The 23986-nt window shown below is 40.2% G+C and overlaps 1 protein-coding gene across 4 annotated transcripts; it reads right to left on the minus strand.

The window, feature by feature from the left end:
• Positions 1-397: 397 nt before the first annotated feature.
• LOC119776219 (ubiquitin carboxyl-terminal hydrolase 15-like) lies at positions 398-23251 on the minus strand. 4 transcript variants are annotated; one of them, XM_038274507.1, is made up of 22 exons: positions 23113-23251; positions 21704-21831; positions 19915-20045; positions 16941-17067; positions 15578-15723; positions 15132-15193; positions 14682-14771; positions 10805-10955; positions 10549-10722; positions 10258-10416; positions 9958-10182; positions 9781-9864; positions 9198-9292; positions 7934-8122; positions 7712-7830; positions 7356-7637; positions 7210-7280; positions 5418-5533; positions 5190-5339; positions 4998-5101; positions 4188-4276; positions 398-2710 (listed from the first exon to the last, which is right to left on the minus strand). In XM_038274507.1, exons 1-22 carry the CDS (start codon positions 23199-23201, stop codon positions 2378-2380), a joined length of 3114 nt encoding a protein of 1037 aa, XP_038130435.1. In that variant the 5' UTR covers positions 23202-23251; the 3' UTR covers positions 398-2377. The 4 variants fall into 4 exon arrangements, with proteins under 4 accessions (XP_038130435.1, XP_038130436.1, XP_038130437.1 ...); XM_038274508.1 differs by lacking the exon at positions 14682-14771; XM_038274509.1 differs by lacking the exons at positions 19915-20045; positions 21704-21831; positions 23113-23251 and adding an exon at positions 17786-17922.
• Positions 23252-23986: the final 735 nt, after the last annotated feature.

Genomic DNA, 23986 nt, shown 5'->3' on the forward strand with positions numbered 1-23986 from the left:
TTTCATATATGTTTCATGTTGCACGACTGTACCACAAAAAAATTCCTAGTTGTGAACTTCTTCACTAACAATGGCAATAAACCAGATTCTGATTCTGATTCTATGCCACTCCATCCTGGTCCTGTAGACATATTGTAGATGTATTGGTCTTCATTGCCAAACTATGTAGAAATCTGTGCTCTCTTCTCAACATGTGGTTTGTTTTCTTCTGAGCTGCAAAAACAGAACCCTCTGCAGAAGTTAATTAAATTCAGCCCTGCTTTAAGCAGGTTACGTGTTCTTTACAGTGTTCTGTTGTAGAGAAAAGCTGACCATTAAAAGCCAAAAATTGTGTCATTCCACGTGTTATTTGAATATATTTGTATTAGTAAAGAAAGAAAAAGACACAAACTGTTAATCAGAGGGGGGAAAAAGCCACAGGAAGCTTAACTTTTATTGTAATTGTGTATAAATACACATGCACAATTCAAATGTCAACCCAAGTGAACTCAAGTGCAGCCAAACCTGGAAACTTCCATACGTCTTCATGCAAGGACATCTGAATTCATTTTTTACAAAAGAAAAATCCAGTAACAGAAAAAAAAATCTTTTTAAAAAAATATTCCCTCCCTGACAAGACTTCGCAAACTAGTGTGTAACCGAACACCCGACTCCTGGCGTCTTGCCGAGGCTTTAAATATATCGTCATTTCATTATTAAATGCTTACATATAAATAAATAAACTTTATCAAATGTGCACTCACAGAGTGAACTCTTCTGTACAATATCGTACAAGCCTAAAGAAGCGATCGCGTCCCACGGCGTTAGGATGGGGCGAGTCGGCCGATGGAACCAGAGGCGGAGCCTCGTAATGGGAGGCGACAGGAGCTCTGCCGCATCACTGGATGATGGTCCTACGAGCTGAAAGGCTTCAGGTCGACTCACCCCACCTCCCCCGCTTCAAATCCCACACACACACCCACCCACACACACACTAGAAGCGTTTCCCCAGAAACTCGAACAGGCAGCATCAAAGGCGGAGAACCTGTTACCAAAAAGCAAAGAGAGGGCCGGAAAAATCGAGGGAAAAAAACAATCAATCTAAAGGCATGATTCACATACATGTGGTCTTTGTTCATTCAGTTCAGTGTATATTCTGGCCCTCTTGTGGGTTAAAAAGAAAAACTTGGAGGTGAATATAGCAGTGTGTTAATGTGGAGTTAAGGCCGAAGTGATTTTAAGAGGACGTGGGAGGAATGAAGAAATCAGAGGCTGATTTTTAGATTCTTTACGCACCAAAGGGAAGGAAATTTGATCTTTACTTAGTCACCGAACGCATCACCTTTAAGCATCATGTAAACTTAGGCTTTATAATGTCAGTGAGGTTTAAAATGTAATCAGAGGGAAGCTGTCTATTGAAAAGTAACAGCAGCTTCTCTGGTTCATCCTCCTGAGCTGATTTGAAAAGCTAGCTACGCTTTTTTTTTAAAGATTTACAATCTAAGAAGCAAAAAATCTGATTTAGCAAAGCTAGACAGCTTCAAATGTTTAGTCTTCAGCTCTGAATGGGATCGATGTTTGCTCTGGGCAGGATCGATCCAGAAAGAAATATTTTGTAGAAATCTGCCTGCAGGTCAAAGCTGTAATAAAACTGGACAGGACTAAAGCTTCACGTAGATATGAAGAGCAATGAGGAGGCGATTGGCAGTGTGGAACTTTTTCCAGCACATGTTTTCTGCAAAACAATCCACAGTATATAAGTTTGACTAACAATCTTTGACCTCTAAGATGTTGGAGTTAAAATGCGACCAATCAGAACGAGAGATCAGCTGCTTGAGCAGCAAAAGCAGAAAGCTGGGATATTTCATCCGCTTCTCTACGTTATGTCTAGATTATAGATGCAGTTCGTCTGGCGTTCTAAAGGAGGAGGAGGAGGCGGAGTAGTGTTTGTGCAAGTTCAAAAATATTTCAGCGCATCATGAAAACTCAATGCAGTTCAGTGTTTAAAAATATTTACAAAATCCAAATAATACTAAAATGATATGCAAACAATGCACTGCTTAAATAACATTTCAAATATAGAGAAAAAGGTGGCGGCGCAGCAGCAGCGCCTGCTGAGGGCGCCGTCATCATTCTTTATGCTCTGTGGGAGTTGATGTCGGCGACACGCTCTCTCAAACACACACGCAGTGATTCACCCACAAGAGGCTCCTGATTTATTAGAGTTGCGTACCGAGGCAGCTCCCCCAGCCGAACAGTCGATGTCCCGGTGGCGGCGGCCCGGTTCGGTCCGTGCGGCTGAGCGGGACCGGTGGCTCGCTGCAGCGCCGTGTGTCCCTATGGCTTCATGATGCACAGATCCCTTTCTTATCTCTGCTTGTTCCTGAATCCGTATACCTCAGTTGGTTTTCATGGTAATGTCATGATTGGATACCTCTTCCTCCTCCTCCTCCTCTTCCTCCTCCTCTTCATCATCCTCCTCCTCGTTGATGTCATTTTTCCTGCTCTTGTTCTCGATCGGCTCCTCGTCGTCGCTTTGTGCGCTGGAGCAGGCACCCTGAGAACACGAGACGGTCCTTCTTTCTAGGAGCTCCTCCGCCTCGTTTTCCTCAGCATCCCCACCTTCCTCCTCCTCCTCTTCATCCTCCTCTTCATCCCGGTCCAGGGCAAAGTATCCGGTGCCTTTGACCGTGTCCTGGCGCTGGTAGAACAACACATAGCCGGCTTTGGACTGGACAGAGAGAGGAGAGAAGGTTCTGCTCATTTCATTCATCCTCTGTGATTTCATTGGACAACTGCAGAGTAAGGTGAACATCTGATTGGATAGGGAGCATTTAAAAACATTCATTTTCAGGTTTGAATTAACTTTCTCACTTGATTTTGTTTATAGACTTTAACTAGGATGTCCTAAACTGACCTCTTCCATTACAGTTCTCTTTCATTTTAGGGTCTAAAATTTAAACTCGCTCTACTGCAACAATTTAATTGAATCCTTCCTACCAATCCTGCTATTTAATGTCAAGAGACCAGTGTTAATTTCGTCAACCATGACGATGACGAAAATATTTCGTCAACGCCCCTTTTTCCCCTGACAATGACGAGACGATAACGAACAAAAATTGTTTCCAGAAAATAAAAATATGACAAAAATAAAAAATGACTTTCGTCAACGAGGCTAAGACAGACAAAATTTAGGATGGATGAATGGACATTAAGAAATGTAATTGTTTATGATTAATTTGTAATTGTTAATATAAGTGTTTCTTGAGCTTCATAGAAGAGTACGCGTTGTTGCGATGTTTGTCCCTACATGGCGCCTGTACCACAGCACCCCGCAGCACTCAGTCAGTAGCAGCGTAGCTCAACTTCCCAGTCACTGCGGATACCGGTGCGCGGTTTGTTAAACAACGCCTGGATGTTTAGAGCCATTTCGTTTACAATTTGAAGGAAAACACAGCAGTAAGGAAGAGTCTGCGGCTTCAACGAGGATGGGAAGAACACAGCGAATCTCAAGCGACATCTGAAGAGCCAACAGCTGACATATGGTAGAAGGTAATGAACGGGTGAGCCTGTACTAGCAGGATCTGTCTGTCTTTCTGTCAGAGAAGAAAGATGTTCTACTGATACTCTGGATATTAATCATTTAAATTTCTTCCTCCAAACTAGATTCCTGACACAGTGACACCACAGCCAGATCAGAGGTTGGGGAAGGAAGGGAAGTATGTTTGAGGATAAAGACTTTGTGGATATGATGCCGACAAAAGGTTCAATGTGTACAGTGTGATATTTGTTAAAAAGAGAATCAGTGTGTGAAGTTCTATTCTACACAGTGTTATATAAATAAAATAGAGAAAAAGAAAAGCAGTGTGTGGTGAAGTTTTATTCTGTACGTTTGATATTTATGTTAAAAAAGCATTGTGTGGAGAAGTTCTATTATTTACAGTGTTGACTAAAATTACTAAATTACTAAAACTGATTTTCATCATTTAGACTAAGACTAAATTTAAAAAAGCTGACGAAATTAACACTGGAAGAGACCCATGCTTCAAGTGATGTCATTTATTTATATACTCAGAAGGGGCTTTAAAAGCAGAGTTGCATTTGATTCTGCAGTACTTTAGAAGCATAATATTCTCCTTTTTTGTAAAATAAAATAAAAGCAAGGGATTTTTTTTTTCAAAGCACCGCAGACAGAAAAGGACACTCACCACTATTTGGTCCTCACTGGCTGGAGACACACTGCTGTCGTCAAAGTAGTACCACTTCCCGTCATCTTTGCTCTTAGCATAGGCGGTGTCTGAGAAGAAAATCAAAACATACAGTCTGGTTTCCTCCATGATAAGAAACGACCTTTCTAACTGGAGCTTTTATAGTTGTTTAGTGTCTGAAACTTCAGATTTTCCTACAAACATCTAGATTTTTTATGAGAAAGTTTACAATTAAACACTGGAGAACAAAACACACTGTCTAACAATACATTTGAATTATTAAAAATCAAGAAATGCAGAGCTAAACTTAAAGGTCTAATACAAAGATGCTGTGAAATGTCTTAATTTCTGAATAAATCTGTATTATATACATCAGAATTAATAAATTAGACAAAGACATGAGTTCTAATAAAACTGATGATAAAGGTGATTAATTCACCTTAGAAATGTTTAGCCTTCAGATATCAGGTTAAAATCTAAAACTTTTCTCTACTCTTTTCCAAATTAGGGGTCCTATGATTTACTCTTTTTCTTCTTCAGAGTCTCTTTTATTTTTCTTTATATTTCAAATTCTGAATTCAAATCTCTGGGAAAATGTCAACAGTTTTTTTTTCTTTTTTTTTTTAAATCAAAACCTTCTTAGAGGGATCTCCTATAAAAAAAAAAAAAAAAAAACAATACCGCCACTACCGTGCCTTTCTTTTAGAAAGAAAGCTCTGGCTGTTATTTAGATAATAGAAATAATTGAAACAGATCAGCACATGAATGTATCTGAAACCAAACTGGTAGAGAAGCTGCTGAAAGTCTTACAATGTCCGCCTCCCATCCCGCCATAGTGGTTGGACACAGCGATGAGGTCATAGCGACAGGGCCCGGCGTTGGGGTTGATCAGGAACTCCGACATATCCAGATCCCTGAGAAGTAAACCCACCAAAACCATTAGCTTTAACTGGTGGCTGAGCAGAGAAAACATCTGGAGGTGTCTGCCTGTGGGAAGTGTACCTGAGTGGGAAGTCAACCAGCGAGTCCAGCTTGTCCCTCATGTAGCGGCTGTAAGAGAAACGTTTAAGGTGGACCACGAGAACCGGCGGCAAGGACCAGAGGTCCAGCTTCTTGGTGGCCTGCTGATGCTGCTTGCAGTTTGGGCAGTACCTGATCCGACATGGAATAACAGCTTTAGATGGCGTGCAAAAGCTACATCCTAAAACTAAAGGCGTTTGAGTTTCTCACCAGGGATCCTCGGCTCCCAGTTTCTCCTTGGTGGTGAACAGCTCGATGCAGTCCTTCAGCTTGAAGAAAGCTTTTTTCTGAGGTTTGTACTCCATGCTCTCATGCTTGTCATAGTCCTGCTCATAAAAGCCAAACAGAACAGAACGGTGCTTTATGAAGGCCGACAAGAGGGTCAGGAATGCTTAGAGCAGGAGAAATATTCATTATGTAAACTACAGCTACAATCTCCTTTCATTAAAAACCTGTCAGTCAGAGCTTTCTATGAGACCTAGAGGAAGGTAAAAACCAGCAGCTTGCACATTCGCCACAGACCACTGGTCTGACGCGCTGTGCACTGGGCTTTAAACCTAATTTATCTGCACTGTCGGGAGCTGACAGAGGAGGAAGCTGTGAGACAAGTCAGCACATGCTAGTAAAAAAACAGCCTAGACACACTGCAAAAACCTTCTAGAAATAAGTAAAAATGGCCTTAAATTAGGTGTATTTACCCATAATTTTAGTATGTGAATAAGATGATTTGCTAATGGAATGAGTATTTCTACTCTTAAAATAAAATTAGATAATAATGCAATAGTTTGTTCCTATTTTAAATGTAAATAATCTTGTTCTATTAGCAACGTGTCTTACTTACTTCCTTAAATCAAGAAAAATTCTCCTTATTTAAAAAAAAATGACTTATTTAAATTTTCTTTTTTCTTTTTTTTTTGCAGTGCATATACTACGACTTCACTCACTTCTGCAGAAGTAGCTCACTTCAGTAGCACACAAATACTTTCCCCTGAACTTTTCTTGCCCTGTTGGATTATTAGACAGTATAAAGCTAGTTTTTGTTCCATTTCTTAGTAAAGTTTGGCTCTTTTTTCATTTTCCAGATGTAAAATACTGGGAATGTGTGCAATGAGTAAATAAGTAATGAAGCCAAACTAGGCAGCATTTCCTCATTGGAAGTGTGAAAGGAAAGAAAGTGTTTTTTTTTTTTTGTTTGTGTGTTTTTTAAAGAACAAAAATATTGGAAGTAGCAGGAACTAAAGCCAATAGATGAGTGCCTCAGTATTGCCAGCAGGTGGCGACAGCGTTAAACCTCGTTTTTGTCTGCTGATCTCTTCAGTTAAAAAGGACACAGTAAAAACTATCAGGGTGAATGCCTGGAGTGTAATCTGTGTTTTAGGAGGATAATACATAGTTTTTTTCTAGGCATAGTTGCATGACTTGGCCTCCTTAAGAGCATCGCAGCACAAAGTTTAGGTAAACAATAATTCAGATGAATCCTGGAGGAGGAGCTGGGAGGTGAAGGAGCATTAAGCTCCGCCCAACGCGCGTCAGACACACTTTTGCACCGCACAGCCAGAGCAGCAAAGCTGCTTCAGCCGCGCGTCAGAACTAACTGGTTCAAGCAGCAAAAATGAAGCAGCAGACACGATTTTGCTGCGTCCGATGTGAACGTAGCATAACTGCACAAAGATCGCCACTGTGCTAGCAACGAGCATGCTTTTAACTGGGGGGTGTAGCAGTTCTCGGCCGTAAAGCAAGACCGACTCTCACGAGACTTCTGAGCCTGTGGGTGCGGGTCGGTGCTCCTGCAATTGCAAGTGCAGTATTTCCCCCACAGACCACCAGGGCGGCCGAGAATACCTTTGTTCAACCTGAAATGACTCATTTAATCATCCAAAACGTTATGGAACACATTAATTAACTGAAAAATGTTGCATAGTGTGCCTTTAATCAGAGCAACCAGAATCAATCATCATCTTCTGATGACCAGGTAAACGTTTCTGTAGACGCGTCCTCTTACCTCAACGACGCTCTCATCAAAATACTTCTTCTTGATCTCTGGTTCCCAGTCCAAAGACAGATACGAGCGGTCTGCAAAAAGACAGACAAGCTGGGAAAACTATATCTCATCAAACTGATCGGTCAGTCGTCAGAACTCCATCCTACCACTTAGTCTGAGATGTCCCTCGTCAAAGCGGATCAGCTTGGTGTCCTCCTTGATGAGTGAGAAGTCCGATTTGCCCATGTTGTCGAACTGGAATGTAAAGAGCCTCCTCCTGTTGAGGCCGGCCGTTTGCTGAACCTTGGTGGAGATCTGCGGTGCCGTCACACCGTTCTCCAGCTCGTTGTCGCCTCCCACCGAATCCTCCGACTGGCTGTTCTCGTTCTCCGACGGCAGCTCCTGGTCCTGACTGGACTCGTCGTCCTGCTCGTCCGTCTCCATCTCACCTGGGAAACAGCAAACTGGATCAACTGGCTGCGTCTTGGGGCGGAAAATAAAAAGACTACTTCCTGAAACTCACTAGGCGAGCCCTCCTCTAGCAACCCGTTGGTGGCGTTTCCATTAATAGCGTGTTGCGTGGACGGCTGCGTCTCTTCGCTGTCCTCCTCATCCTCTTCCACAGGAGATCGGACAAACCGGCTTTGGGCGGAAAAGGCATCAGATCCCAAATTAATCTTCAGATTTCCAGTGGCTTCAGGGTTTAACCAACCTAAGCTAAGACCGGAAACAAACAGAAGCCCACCAGAGTCGAGAGAGGAGCATGTTGTAGAGTTTGTCCTCGCTCAGAGTTCTTGGGACGGCGATGAGGAAGGGCAGACCAAACAGCGGCGTACTGGTGTGGTTGTAGCCCGACTGTTTGAACTTTTCCCTCAAGTGAACAGGGATTACTACGTGATCCGCATCTTCCACTCTGTTCACCGCCACCTCAAAGCTACAGGAGGGAGAGAGAGACTTCAAATCACACAAAGAGGAATCCGAAAAGTCAGGAACAAAAATCGACTTCATTGTAGGGGAGGGCGATATATATAGAATATAATCGATGTATCTTGAGTTTTCCCATGCATGATAGTTCAAATGATTATCGCAACCATCGAGTACAAATTAGCATGACAACACTAAGCCGTCTGCATCTATTGCACTGAGAGTTTTATTTATCCCCACACACTTTGAATGCCTCATAAACCCCTCCTCCAAACAGGATTATATTCTGTGCGCCAATATGGCGACAGCAGGTGTTCCAGCTCAGCAATTTATGGCAGTGGTTTGGATTTCGCGCAGAGGATATCGAACAAAAGGCGCTAATTTGTAAGATGTGCCTCAAAAACCATTGCTGCAAAAGGTAGGAATAAACATGTATTACATCACCTAAAAAGCCATCCATGCAAAATGAAGAATGTCGTAAACTCTGCATGTCAGCGTCACAAATTAAAGCATTAAATAAATAAGCTGTGAAGCAGATGATGTTGGCCTTGCAATCCCATATGAGGAAACCAAAGATTTATTTGCGTTATTTAAATGTTTTTTAGATGCTATTCTACCCGTGATGTGACGCGGTCTCGTTCAGAGGTTTTCGCAGCCATTTTCGAAACTTGGCAACTTTCTGAATATTCCCAGCACATAGAGGTCAATGCAAATAGTCTGGAGATGCTCTTTTGTTTTTGTAATTTGAGGTCAATTTCTTTTTTCATTCTGCCTTTTTTATTATGTCCAAAAGAGCCCTCGGTTATTTTGCATTTAATTCAGTATTCTTGTTAAAAATCTACTACTGACACCCAAAGACATAATGCTGGTTAAAATTAAAATGTTTTAAATTTGAAACCAGAAGTTTGAATGAGTACATCAGTGCAACGTTATGTTTTTGAAGGATACACGATATACAGAATATATACAGTATGTATCGTGATTATAGCTCAATATTTTGCGTTAGATTCTCTTCATATCGCCCAGCCCTACTTCACCGTGGATAAAAGCCACGTTAGGGTGGAAGTTAAGAGCGCTATACTCACACGTAAATATCATCTCGCTCCATGATGCTGCTGAGGTTTTCATTAGTGGCAAAGATCCGGTGGAAACGGTGGTTGTAGATGTCAGTAACAATCATCTAAAGGGGAGAGAAGAGCAACAATAAAACACGACTGAAAACAAATAGGTTTGATAGAAAGATGTTTAATGGTCCTACTGGCCTCTTTAGGACACATTTCTAAGGAGTTTAGACTTCAGGAAACTGCTTACTTCTCATGTTTTTCTGTCATTATTTAAGGTATCACTCCCAGAGTTTAAGAGGGAAGAATCAGCTTTGGTGTCAGGTTCATGCTAGAGCAGCAGCGTCCAAACCTTTTTACTTTAGGGGCCAAAATGCCTTTTTTTTTTTTTTTGACCAAAAATGTAAAAACTAATTGTCTTTTTCATTCCTACCTGCTCAAAAGTTAAAACCTAAGCATCTACATTTAAATAAAACCCCATAAAGAACTCTGTAGAGAAAGGATCAATGAATCGTTGTACATTCAGAACAGTTATATTATCACAGGTTTATTATTTACTTCTTGTTTTTTCTTTTTTAAAAGGCCTAAATTCAGTGAAAATTCCTACCTTGTCAGCAGGCACTCCAGATAGGCTAGAGAGGGAGGTACAAAGGTCAGAGATGTATCCCACCTTTGGGACGGTCAGCTTGTACTGAAAAGCAGACGTGGGATCGGATCAGATCAGATCACTAGACGGTTAGGGTTATGGTCATGGTTCTGCTTTCAGCTGCAGCGTTCTGTTTACCTGTGTTGGTTTAGCGACTGGGTCCAGTCTAACGAGGTACACCTCTAGTGTCCGCTCCTTCTTCATGGGCAGGGGGAGGGTCAGGTAGCAGAAAGGGTCAAAGGTCACAGAGACCTTGGCACACACAGGACAAACCAGAGTGGATTTGAAGAGGCCGTGGAAGATGTCCACGATGATGGAGTCGTTCCTCTTAATGTGGTTTTCCCACGCTTCCTCCGCCACCACCTGGAAAAGTACAACAAACCCTTTAGCTTGCAGATGATTGAAGGTTTGGGCTCAAACAGAACCGGGGGAACCAACCTTATCTGGCCGACCGTTGGCGTCCTTCAGCTGGATGTAGGGTTTCTTCCTGATGCGGTTCAGGTCCTCGTGAAGGCCGTCCAGGAGGAAGGCCAGGAGCTCGTGGGAGTCCTGCTGCTGGTAGCCGGAGAACTGTGGGGCGAACCGGCCCACCTGGGTCTGGAACGGAAACAGAACGAGCGCACTTAAACAAGTAGGAGATAAAAACAAAAAATAACCCAAAAACTATTTAACTCCTAAAGATCAGAGGCCGTTTTTCTCTCTGAGGGCCCGTTCAGATGATGGATTTACCTTAAAGGGTCTCGGCGTTACGTAGCTGTATTTCCCCGACCAAAGCTGCTTGATGAGCTCAGCGTAGGCTCTGGCGATCTCCCCTTTCATGCCCAGGGGGTTGTCCTCGTTCAGCTCGTCTCTGTACTTGTCTTTGAGGAAGTACTCCGTCAGAGGGGGGATATTGCTTAAACACTGCAGAGAAGGACGCCGTTCAGATACGCACCGATCCAAATAAACCCAGCAATCAGAAACATCCGGACTCTGGCTTTATTACCTGCACTGCAGAGTTCATAAAACAGGTGTTTCCCAGGTTGGAGAGTCCACAGAGGCCCGAACGCTCGCTCTGCCTGCTCTGCTCCGAGTAGTCGTAGCTGTTGCTGTACGGTTGGTAGGAGGAGGGCAGACTGTAGCTGGAGTTCTTAACACTGCAGAGTAAACAGCGAATAGAGTCACACCAAACATGAAAAAAGAACATCCTCAACAGTTATGCGAATGCCTTTCTAAAAAAACCAAACCCCTTCTATATTTTCATGGTTAAACCAGACTTTTCATGTGACTCCAACAAAGAAGGCAGTGGCAGCATCATTCTGTGGGATAAGCTGCTGAAAACAAGTAGGAAACGGTTTAATCAATATATATTCATCCCAAATCTACAACCAACGCTGAAGGAGAGAGTTTGTAGTTTTAAAAGGGAGAAAAGCTTGAGGCAAAGCAAAGATGGAAGAGATGAATCTGCAAATTCCTGCAGCTGTATTCAGCTGTAAAAGTTTTTAAAAAAGGACCAAATACAAAAAGCTCATCACCTTAAACTTTTTGTTTCCTGATTAATAAGATTTTAATCTGTGACTTTTAGGGTTTTAGCAAAGCTTTTCTCCTTTTATAATCTAAAGAAGAGACATGGTTTGAAATGTAGCAATGAGCTTCAGAGGTGGACCCTTTAAAGCGCAGCAGACCTCTGGGAAGCAGGAAGTGAAACGACGGTCGTCTCTGCCCCCCACTGAGAAAACGATGCAGTTTTTCTGGTGCTGGATGCGGGGGCTTCGCAGGTCAGAACGTGGTGGTCCACCCTCCTGCTGTCCAGATCCACCGCCTCAGGCCTCAGGCACCACCAGCAACACAGGAGCATGACATCTCAGCCCCCCCCAGCCCGTGCCGGCCCACATGTCAGCACAAAATCAATCGGTTGGAGTCCAAAAAATAAAAAAATAAAGGGTAAAGTCCTGCTGCTGTCTAGTCCAAACGTTGCTTAAGCTCAGTCCAACTCAAGCAGCAGGACACTATTATTCCTTCTAACCCATGGCGTCTCCTTTTCTTTGCTCTCGTTCCCTCATCCTGTTGTCCTCTACCCCTCAGATCACTTCGCTCTGTCCCGTCCTGTCCACTGCTCCTCCCTTCTGCTGCTCTACTGGTCCCCGTGGATATTTATAGCAGCAGCAAGGATGCTCAGGACTGCTACTAAAGCACCGGGGTGGACGGTGAGAGAAAGAGAGGGAGAGGCAGAGTGAAGGGGGAGAGGGGCTGACTGAGAAGAAATTAGATGAGCCTGTACTCTCATTCTCCTATTTTCCTCTCCAAAACGCATCATCAAATTTACACTTTTCCCTTAAATTCCATTTTTATCCGACTCTTTTGTATAAATCCCTCACCTCTTCTGTGCCTGTAACACCCAGGAAACAAAGCTGCCTCACTGCCCAATCAGTATGCAAGAGAAGAGCGAAGAAACGCACCCTGAAGGTCACCAGGACTGCAGAAGGTGCGCATCGCGAGGAGCGGGAAAGAAACTGAGAGAAACCTGCTGCTGGGGCCGAGCCGACCGCACCGCCGCCGCAAAGTCAGAAAGATGGAGGGGCATGCAACTCGGGCGTGCTTCTTATGAAAAATAGAGGCCGCATGCATAATTAAGAGGAAACCACAGCGCTGACTGGAGTCAATCAGGGATAGGAGAGCTGCTGAGAGTGAAGATCAGATTTCTCCAAGTCATCCCGTTTAACAACCGACCCTCTTCATATACAAACAATGCAGAGCTGCAACCTGATGATTTATAGCCCCAACCTGAGCAGAGAGCAGGAAAAACACTGCAGATAAATAAAACCTTCTCTCTATGGTTTCTCCACTCGAACACCCATGAAATGCGCAGTAGATCCCACATTAGTCGGATCAAAAGGTCATAAAGCTTCGCCTGGAGAGCAGCCTTGCTCTCCAACAAGCAATCAATTCTTCCTCCGAGTTCTTCCTTTGGTTAGTCTTCAATGCAGGTAAACACGTAGCATCTTTTTCTTTATTTCTTAAAATGAAACAAGAGCAGGCAGTCATCTTGTTTGAAAAATGTTCCCAGAGTATGACTGGTTTCCACAACAGCGACGTTTTTAATGTAACCACATTTATTTTCCTTCTTGATATCCAAGATGTGATGCAGCCAGAACATCTTCTTATTTCCCAGTTTTTAATGATTCCCTCCAGTTCATTATTTTCAGGGAGAGATGGAAAAAAAAAACACCTCAAGTTAGTTTCCTCAGATTTAGAAAGTGTATTTTCTCTCATTAGCACAAAGAGCCTCATGCCTTCTGTATCCATCATCAAACATGTGTTACATTTTCTGGTATGAAATGTGACCCTCCTCTTCCTGGTGTAGTTGAAACTTTTAAAGAGCTAAAGTTGAGACTCCAAACCAGAACCGAGGTGTTTGTGATCCAAAAACATGATGAAACGTCCAGCGTTAAGAATCATAATAATCCTTAACTCCAGTATCATCACACAAGAAAACAGCCCCATAGCATGATGCTGCCACCACCATGCCTGACAGCTAGTGGAGTTTTCTCAAGTTAAAAAGACTCAATTTTTTTCCCCTTGTTATAAAAACAACTAAGAAATCTGCAAAAAGGAATTTTGACAGATGAAAAACTAAGAGACATTCAGCCAAACATTGATACAGATATTTATATCTAGATGTTGCATCTAGGGCTAAAATAATTAATCTGATTAATCGATTTTTGAAATAATAGTCAACTACTTTAGTAGTCGATTACCGTAGCGCACCCACTAACTTTTTTGGACAAAACTGGAAACTTACATATAAGCCGCTAATAACTACTGAACTGTCTCCCACCAAACCTGTAGGTGGAGCTCTACATATAGCCCCTGGAGTAGGGGCGAAGAAGAATCCTAGCTCCCATTAACTTATTAGCTCACAGTAGTAAGAGCTTCACTAAAGCTGGGGCTTCATCAGCTTTTTATTTCAGCTCTGCAGTAGTTGAGCCCAGTCTCTTTAATGCAGCAATTTATTTACTGCATTAAAGCAGAATTCGGGATATCTGTTCACCGTCATGCCTGCTGCTAGCATGTTCTTGTGCTAAAGGAAAATTAGCCCCTTTTTCTTTCACTTCTAACCTTGACTTCTCCCTCTGGCAGTTAGGAAAACATCAATAGATAAGCTTCCTATAAGCCGCATGGTTCAAAGCGTGGAAAAAAGTAGCAGCTTATAGTCTGGAAAATACGGGTATTATTAACTGGAGTATAGAGTCTGTAAAACATCACTTTAGCTGACAGAGTGACACACTTAGAACATTAATTACACAAAGATCTTCAAAAAAAGATATTTAAAAAAAAATAGTTTTTCAATATGCACTATCCAGATAGTGGAAAAGTTTGACCTGGTTTAATTTTGTAAAAAAAAATCTTCTTTAAGGAAGCTTTGGCTATCTATCAATCGAAAACATAATCGACAGGTTAGTCGATTTGAAAAATAATCGTTAGCTGCAGCCCTAGTTGCATTTTTTTCCAATGCAGACCAATTGCACGATTTAAAAAAAAGCAAATTCATCTCACTTTATAGTGTTTGTTTATTAAACCAAAACCTGTAGCTGTTCTACCAACAAACTGATGTTTTTTATGACATCAGATCCTCCACAGAGCAAAGGGTTAAGGAGGATAAAGCAGAATCTTATGTGATGCTTTAGGGCTTAAAAATAAAAACATGAACCAGGAGGGTCATCAGCAGACCATCAGTTCACCCAGCGAGTCATTTTATCAGCGTTTGATCCCTGCTGTATGATGGCTTCAGGAATCTCAGCCATAGAAACCCTCGCTTAGGGTAACAATCAGCATCACCCACCCTCCCCCTCCCAGCTATTCAACCCGCAACTATGCCTTACTTCCTGCTGTTGAAGCTGCTGTTATGATTGTTTGTGAGAGATGAAGGCGAGATCTTTGGCAAAGCAGAGAGATTGGAAGCACCAGATGACCTTCAAAAGATAAAAGAATAGATCATGAGTTAGAGCAGAAAATAAGGTGTGTGCGCGTCAATCAAATCAAACTGGAATGAGCTGAAAACAGAGGGGAGGGGGGGCAACAGAAGGTCAAGCAGGAGAGGCTGACTGAGGCAGGGGAAGATGGTGCAGAGGCTTTAGATGATCGCTTTACAGCTTAAAGCTTCACCTTTTTAAAGACAAGAACATGAGGCTACTTAACATCAGCTAATCCTAAAAGGCCTTCAGCCATTCAACACCTCATCCTAAATAATCTGTCATAGCGCTGTTAGAAGAGAAGGAGATAATCTAAGAAAAAAGAAAAATTAAAAACAGCGCCCCTTGACCTTTACTCACTTGGAAGCCATGGAGCCTCGGGGCCATGAGCCATCCTCGTTCTTCTGCTCTATGACGAGAACCTGTAGGACAACAACCAAAAGAACAGGGGTCTCCATTTAGGTCTGCTGCTGCGGCGAGAATCAACCTTTAAGTTACGAAGCTGACGATGAGACACACACGGCGCCTCATCTCAGATTTCTTCATTTTGTGTTAATTTTTACCCTCCTTTCTGTCTTTATAGAGGTACTTTTTACTGGATGAGGTCAAGCAGAAATCAGACACGGAGTTGACTTGTAATGAAGAAATAAAAAACGTAGCTGAACTCAGACAAGCTTTACACTTTAAAAATAAAAATAAATTACATTTTCAAGGCCTTATTCAAACACTTTTATATCTAAAAGGACCTAATTACTCAGGTCTACTCACTACAGCCAGCTGTAGGTAGAAGAGTAGGGAGGCCCTACCTGTCCTTGGTACAGTCCGGCGTCCTGGATGGTGCTGTCCGGCTTGTTGAGAGGCTCGAAGGTGTTGCTCATGTACCTGTTCCACAGTCGTGTCTCCTTCTCATCAGGGATGCTGAACAGCTTTCGCATCTCCTTCTCTATCATATCTGCAGCAAAAATAGAAGATAAGAGGGACTTTATCACTGGTTTTCATATAATAGTAGAAGCTTAGAAAATCTGACTGGTTTCCACTCCTCTTTGTTTTTAACATTTGACAGTATATATGACAAAATGTGAAAATTAAGGAGTGTTACTCAGTGATGGGTTTGAAATGAATGAAGAAGCTTATGAATAATATTTCAAGTCTGATGATCTAGATCAGCCTCCTTTGTAGGGATGATCAAATCCAGAACCAACCCAGGGGGAAAATAGGACCCAACTTTAGGAATAAACTATGTTGTTATGTCTTGGCGATGAGGCTAATGCTTTGAAATTAAAACTCTAATTGATTGTTTTTTTTTTCTATGTTCATAAAAATCCCAAACTCCATAAACACAAAAAGTACAATTCTCTTTTTAATAAAACAAAAAAATCCAAAAGAAAGGGTTCCATTTTATTGAACGTGTACCCCTAAGTGATCTTCAGCTGTTTGGGTTTTGTTTGTACAAATATTTCTGTCTGATAACCTGCAGGATCTTATCGTCTCTGTATATTTGCATTGATGCAGATGAAGAGAGATGATTTAAAAACGTACATTATTGTTTTACTTCAACTACAATTAAATGCATGCAGAAAGTGGATTTTTAAGATTCTTTTCAATGGGCCCAGATAAAGAAATCTGAAATGTTTGAAATCATTACAGACATAAACAAAGACCATCTATCTCTATCTTCTTCCGCAGTTTAACCCTGAGCCAACTGATCATTAGAGCAGTTGATCAACTACACTGCTAGCAAACTAAGATCAGAGGTAAATGTTACATAAAACCAGACAGGCGGCATTGGACCCAAAATGAATAAGTAGATACACACTGGCTTGATTAGATATTTACAGTCTTTCCTCCTTTAATATCTTGTCAGAGCAGATTGAGAAAACAAAAGTTTTCCTGATAAAACACAGTAGTGGCAGCATCATACAGCAACATCAGCCTCAATGAAATGGATTAAAACAAAGCATACACGATGGCCTAGTCAAAATGTGCGTCTATCCACTAAAAAGAACAGTTCAGTTTCAAAGGCAAGTAGTTTTAACTCCTAAAAAGACTTTCAGATGTAAACTGGACCAGAACACGGCAGGACAGGCCTCACATAAACACACTGAAAGATGCAGAGTCTCTGTTTAACCCAGCGAGTTTCATTGTAACCCAGAGGGTCTGGATGCCTACCTATTGTGTCGGCTTTACTGAAGCGTCTGGTGATCACGTTGTCCATGTTGCTGTCTTCACAAAGCTTCAGTTCCGTCAGGTACACCTCCACCTTGCAGTGCTTCACAAACATACCCTGTTCCACCACCTGTAAAATAACACAACAAACCCCACATGATTATATAAAAAAAGATAGAAATAAATACTTTTGCTTTGCAAAAAATCCAGCATCTTATTTTCTCCTTTATGTGAACTTTAACCCCTGGATAAACAAAAGCTCCAAAAGGCATCATGGATTTAAGGTCAGCAGTAATTTCTGCTTTTCTAGAAGAAGCCCTTCTTGCACAATAGAGCAAAATCTGCTGCTCTGGCTGAAACTTGTCAAGTGCTATGACAGAATCAGAGTCGAATGCTTAATTTAGCCACACCTCGTGGAAACAGCTGAGGAGTCCCAGCCTATTTATTTCACCGCTGAGCCCCTCTAACACACACACACAGCAAAGTTCTCCCCACAAACCCAGAGATCTGTTCAGCAGACCGATCCAAACACCTCCGCACAACTGCTGCACATTTGAAAGTTTGCAGCAGCGCAATTAAGGCAAAACACCTTCCAAACTGCTAATCCCACCCCTCCCACTTCTATCCCCCCCAAACTGGTTAAGCCTCTCCTGCACTCCTCTGAAAATGTTGCCTTCATCAGTGTGACCTCAGCGGGCAGTCCTCCACTTCAAACAAGAACGCAGAAGCCCTCTACCGCATTCAAACCCGAAGAGAAGAGCGCACAGACCCAGAGTTCCTTTGCCCCACATCTCCTGCCCTCTCACTAAAACGAAATCAGAGAAAAAAAAATAAATAAAGTAATGAACCTCCTGCATGTTGTGTCTTGTAGCCCGCTCCATGTAGCGTTTCTGTCATCCAGAACGTTTGCCTGAAAATAGAAACCCCACGGCCACCCGATACGAGCCATGGCATACATGGCAACAGGGGGAGGGTCAATGAAGGGGGAGAGAGAATGAAAGATAATAAACGAGAGAGGTGACAGAGGCAGGGGCCTCGATGCCGCCGTTAGTGAGATTTATAGGGGAGAACTCGATCCTTAGCATTCCATCCTAAAGCCCTCAACATCCTAATTATCAGAAACATCATTGAATTCCATTCGTATGAACAAACCACGCTAAACTTACAGCAGAGATGACATCATCAATATACTTTAGAATCTACATTCAAACTGATATTTTCCATTTTAAACTACTTTTTTCTTTCATCTAAAAAAATGACAAAAATTAAAAAAATTAAATTAAATCATAATAAAAATAGATCATAATAAATAAAATATAAAGAAATAAATTGTTACTCCTCTTGAGATAAGTTATTCTCATTTTAACAGCCATTTATTGTGGACACGTCTTAAAAATCCGCAAAAAATGCCGTCAGAACAAAGAAGGGAAACAGAAACCCAAATTAGCTCAAAACAAATATAAAGGTTTACACAAATTAATACAAGTAAAAAAAAGTCGTATCTCATTGGCCGGATAAACTCCAGAGGAATAAAGATAATTTATACAGGTTTTACAAAAAAAATCTTAAATTTTCCTGCTAAAACTTCATGGAAAACAATCTCAGTGATGCAAAAAATTGCATCAGTCAATCTTTCCCATGGGCAACAACGTGACACACGGAACAAAAACATAGGTTCCTCCTTACATTTTAATGTGCTTTTTAACCAACGTAAATAAACATACATTTACTGAAAGGTATTTAACTTTTTATTTATCATTGAACATTTAATTTCAATACTAGTATGTATTAACTCTTGTTTTTAACTAAATATTAAAATATTTAAATTAGTTGACTCTGATGGCAGCTACATAAATAAATGAATCTAAAAATTAAATAAAAATATATTAAATAACTTAAAATAAAAACACAATAAAAATGTCAGAGATCTGAATCAGAAATCTTTTACCAGAAATAAATCACTTAAAAAATATTTATGCAATACAGAAAGCAGAAATTAAAGATACAGAACAGATTTACATCTAAATAATCCCTAAAACTGTTTTTAATCCATTATTCTGATGCATCTTCAAAGTTTCTTTGCATATTTTATGTAAACCTGACCCTGTATAAGGCTTAGATGGTCAAAGAGAATATATATATAAATAGCAGATTAAGTAAATGTACCTGTGATTGACCAGGAGTAACAGCATGTGCTCCTGATGACAGAAGGTGTAAAGCATCTTTTGTTTATGACAATATCCTATTTTTAACTCCTCCTTCTTATATCAGTCCATAATGTTTATAAATACAGATGAGCAGCCGGACTATGGTGCGTCTTGTGAGGTCATTCACACAAATACACAGAAAGTAGATTTAGCTTTTTTTTTAGCCTCATTATTATAAATAAAAAATAAAAATGCTAATATAAGGTTTAGGTGAATTTGTTTCAGCCTATAGTGATGTTCTTCATCTCTGCTGTGCAGGTGAAGTATTTCTGCACCTGGAAGGGAAACTAAACTTCAGCCCTTTTAAACAGAGGTCACTTCCTGTCTGCTGCTGTGCTTCATGGGACTTCTAGCTCGGTCTCACTGGGATACCAAACATAAGTCAGCAAACTTAAAGAGAGGGAATAAAACATAAGTGTTTGTGATTGTGCGGCTATAATGGCTGTTGCATGCAGTCACAGTTATATAGTTACCCAAGAACGACTTTAAAGAACCAATGAAAAGTGTTTTTAATCATCAATACTATCCCTATCACGATAGTATCACAAATCCCCCAGCCCTAAAATAAAATACAGTAAAAAACACTAAATAGGCAGATAAATAACTTAAATGACCAGTTTTTTCAAAATCAGGATAAATCTGAAACCTCTAGATAAAGATATGAAACCATTAAAACATTTTAAAATTTGCAAGAGAACAAATTTCTCTTCAGCACTGACATGTTTTTTTAATTAACCCATTATATTTCTTAAGCAACAAACAAAGCCTACCTTTCGTGCGATTGGCTCCTGGCCCTTTGTCACCCCATACCAGCTGACCAGCTTATTCCAGCCCTCCGTCGGCACCAAGATGTAGTCCAGCTCATCGATGAGGTGCTCCTTGATTGCCAGCACATCCCCATCTAGGGAGCAGCAGAAGAGACGGTGAGAAACAAACAAGGCAGAAAGGCAGCTTAGCGAGTAAGTCAAGGCTTTCATCACAGATCCAGAGAAACAAAACAGAACAAAGAGAAGAGGAGGGCTTTCACTGAACCAACCGCTCATATTCTAAAGACATACTCAACAATGTTATCTAAAATTATTGTCTGTGTTTCCAGAATGATCAAACAGCCTTTAGGTTTAACTTAAATACAGTCAAAAACATTCAAAGTTAAGACCCACAGAGAAGTGAGCTAATGACTCAAAATGAAGCTTGTCCAGCAGAGAGCTGAAAGAAGCCCTTTAAAAAGACAGATCAAGCTGTTTATGTGGCCTGTTTAAACATTTTCCACAATCTAAACAGTGATAGTAAGGTGATTGCCATGATAAGAGTTAAGTCAAGCTGGGAAAGGAGGTTAAAAAAAAAAAAAAAAAAACATGTAATATTAAGGATAAAGTTAATAAAGAACCTTTGTTTTGTCCTTTAGAGTTTTCAGAAAGTCATGGAACATGGTCAGATATGGAAATATGAACAAGCATTAGGGAAATAATGGTTAAAGTACAAACCAGCAATATCAACGTCAAACAATATGGCTTAAAAATCTAATCTCTTACTTTATGAAAATTACAATTTATTTTTCAAAAATTAGCCTTTATTTGAATCTTCCCTTCTGGGAGGTACTTAAACAATGAAAATATAACAAACTAAATGTTTGCAACTAGTTTATCAGTTATGGATGCACATCGAAGAACCAAAAGTGATAAACTGATATCATCCTGGGCTATGGAGGACCTGAAAGTGGACTGGAGGGGGACAAAGCAAAAAAGAAAAAAATCTTGATTATACAAAAATGAAATCTTCATAAACAAAACAAAAAAAAAATCAATTCATCTATAAAAATCTACTATAACTATTCAGGCATGATCTCCACATAAGCAATGACATTTAAAAATAAAGCTACCCAAACATCAAGCTTTCCACAATGATTATAAGACACAGACGCAGTCATAAATGATAAAAGTAGTGGCACTAATTGTTTGTGTAATATTTGAACATTTTTCCACAGTCTAAACAGTAACTGTAAGATGATTGTTACCATACGGATAAGAATTAAAATTTTCCATAGTCACATACAGAGAAACCAGTTAATATGAGAAGCAAAAAACAGTAAAAATACCTTATTCCTATTGTTATTGTTTTATAATATTAATAAATCCCTGTTTTACAACACCTGCTCTCTAATATTTAGTGAGGTTGCCTCTGATCTTAATTATTGACCACAGCAATAAGGAAAGAAAATCAAAAATATTCATATTGCTGATCGTATATGCCTGATAGAGATTCAATAATCAATTGGGTAAATAGCAGAATGAGAATAAAATTGAAATAAATGGGCTACCATTTTAAATTAATAATATGAATTTTAAACAAAGCAACTAAACAAAGTACTTTGATGGACTTATGTGATATAAATAAAGAACTTTTCATTTTGTTTACATTATATTTGTAAATCAGTCATATATTGTAAGTGGTTGCTTCAAACTTTAAAGAAAATCCCAACATCATTATGAACCAGAACATATTTTCTGAATAACAGCACTATTATGAGCTACAGTCTGGAATGGTCTGTGGATCTCTTACCTTTGAGAAGCCCAGAGTTATCCACCGGTCCTGGGTAGACATTTTGATCGCCCATCTGATATTTATCCCAGCTGTCGAACCCCACATATTTCTTCCACTGTTTAAACCAACGACTGTCCACAAGGTACCTGAAGAAAAAGCAGGATCAGTGGTTATAAGCAGGGGCAGAGCTAGATGGGGGGCCAGGGGTGACCTTAGCTAATCATTGGCCACCCCTTTTTATTCCCTCTAATACAGACGTTCCCAGCAGTAATACTCTCAAGTAGAATATTCAAAACATTTTAACCTTTCATATATTAACAATTACTTGACAACAAAAACAATGCTGTTAATTATGCACATTAATATACTAACATTAAAGATAATTCATGCTCTTTTCGGAACTAGATTTTGTGTTATATGAGGTAAAGAGAAAATGATGTGACTCTGAAAGTCATGTAGGCGTGATCAGATAAATCATAAATAACTATTTTAATAAAACCTTAATAATCAATTAATGTATATATTAGTTCTTGTAAATATCAATTTTATGCAGAATAATTGTTGATAAAAAGTAGGCAAGTAATGACAAAGGAAGAGATGTTTGCCCCACAACTCAAACCTGAAAGAATTTTATTTATACCTTTATATAGAGAGCACGTCTATTTCTTAGCAAAGACGGTAGGAAAGTATAGTTTGTGTTTATTTAGAAAATATAGATGTTGTGCTTGTTCATTTTCCTGTTGCAATAGTGTAGATTGACCCTGAGGTTCTGGCGCCTATCCACTTTCGGCCACCCCTCTGTGTATATCGGTTATTGCCTGGACACCCTTATGAAAATATTCTGGCAACGCCTCTGGTTATAAGACCACCGTAACAGTGTTGGAAGTTTCTGCGTTTCTGCTGTATACTCAGTTTATACAACACCAACAAAGGCAATTTAACATGCTTGAATACTATAACGACAGATTTTATAGCCACAAGTGTGAGTTTGCTGCTGTCAGCGTGACCAGTTGGCTCCGGGACTTTGACAGGTGCTTGTTTTCCGACTCCGCCCTGCTAAATGAACCCTCTGACTGGAAAACCACTCGGAGCAACGGCTGCTAAGCAATTAGCTATTAGCATTCAATTTAGCCAGGGGAAAAGCACACGGATTCATACTGTATAAAAACGTACACCCAACAATGAAACGATAGGGGGTTTATCAGTGTTAAATATAATAACCCAAGCCAGTTATTTTAACAGGTAAGCGAAAAAGTAGTCGTTCTTCATTTAAGTGTACCAGACAGGCTCCCGTTAGCCTCTGTGGACTCAGCTCCCTGTCAACACGGCCCGTGGGCTTTCTTAAACCCTCCGTTGCGTTGTCAGCCCGAGCAGAGCCTGCATAAAGCCACCTGGTAAACATTAAAACGTTCTGATTTAAGTCTTACCAAGTGTCTCCCTTTCGTAACTGTGTTTTCAGAAGCGCCGCGATCTCTCCTCTTTGGGTATCCAGATCTGCCGCTCCGCCTTCCGCCATCTTTCTTCGGACATGACGCGTCGCATGGTAGGGAAAGCGTGGTGGCGTCACAAAGGCACGTACGCGGAGACGCTGCGGTAATAGCCAATCAGAAAGCTCGGAGGAGGTAAAGGAGGAGACTAATAACCAGTGCTGCAATTATTCTAGAACAACGTTCAAAAGTGCCCCATCATTATGGCAAAACGTCGAATCATAAAATCAATAAAGCAAAAAATACAAGTTATATTCACTAAATCATAATACAAATTAAAGTGTAAATTTATTCTTTAAAAAAATGCATTACTAGCTGATCTTTTTTTAAGACTTTCATTTCTACCAGTTACAATGACAAAAAAACTAAGATTTAAATAACACATAAAGTCAATAGCAATACGTTTTTAAAAGTGAAATGTAGGCTTCATAAACATGTCAACTTTATTCCTGTTTATATGTTATTAATTTTAAAAGATATACCCCCAATTTAACAAACCTGTATTAATCCATTTAATAGAACAGTACATGTTGACATTTTGCACCCATAAACAAATGTTTCTAAAATGTGTACATAAATCAGTGTGTATCCCTTTATTCTTAATATTGTTTTGTTATTTATATAAAGTCAGCCTTATTAATATTTTAAGTTACTCTATATGAAAAGACTGATGACATATCAGCAAATAAAAATTACAACAAAATACTGAGGGTTTGAAATTAACAGGATATTCCTGACAAACCTGTACAATAAAAGCCTAGATATTCAGCTAAAACAGTATTGGAAAAGTATCGCTACACCAATGATTTTGATT

This window comes from Cyprinodon tularosa, unplaced genomic scaffold, assembly GCF_016077235.1.
Source record: "Cyprinodon tularosa strain WSP-4 unplaced genomic scaffold, ASM1607723v1 ctg92, whole genome shotgun sequence".
Taxonomy (NCBI): Eukaryota; Metazoa; Chordata; class Actinopteri; order Cyprinodontiformes; family Cyprinodontidae; genus Cyprinodon; species Cyprinodon tularosa.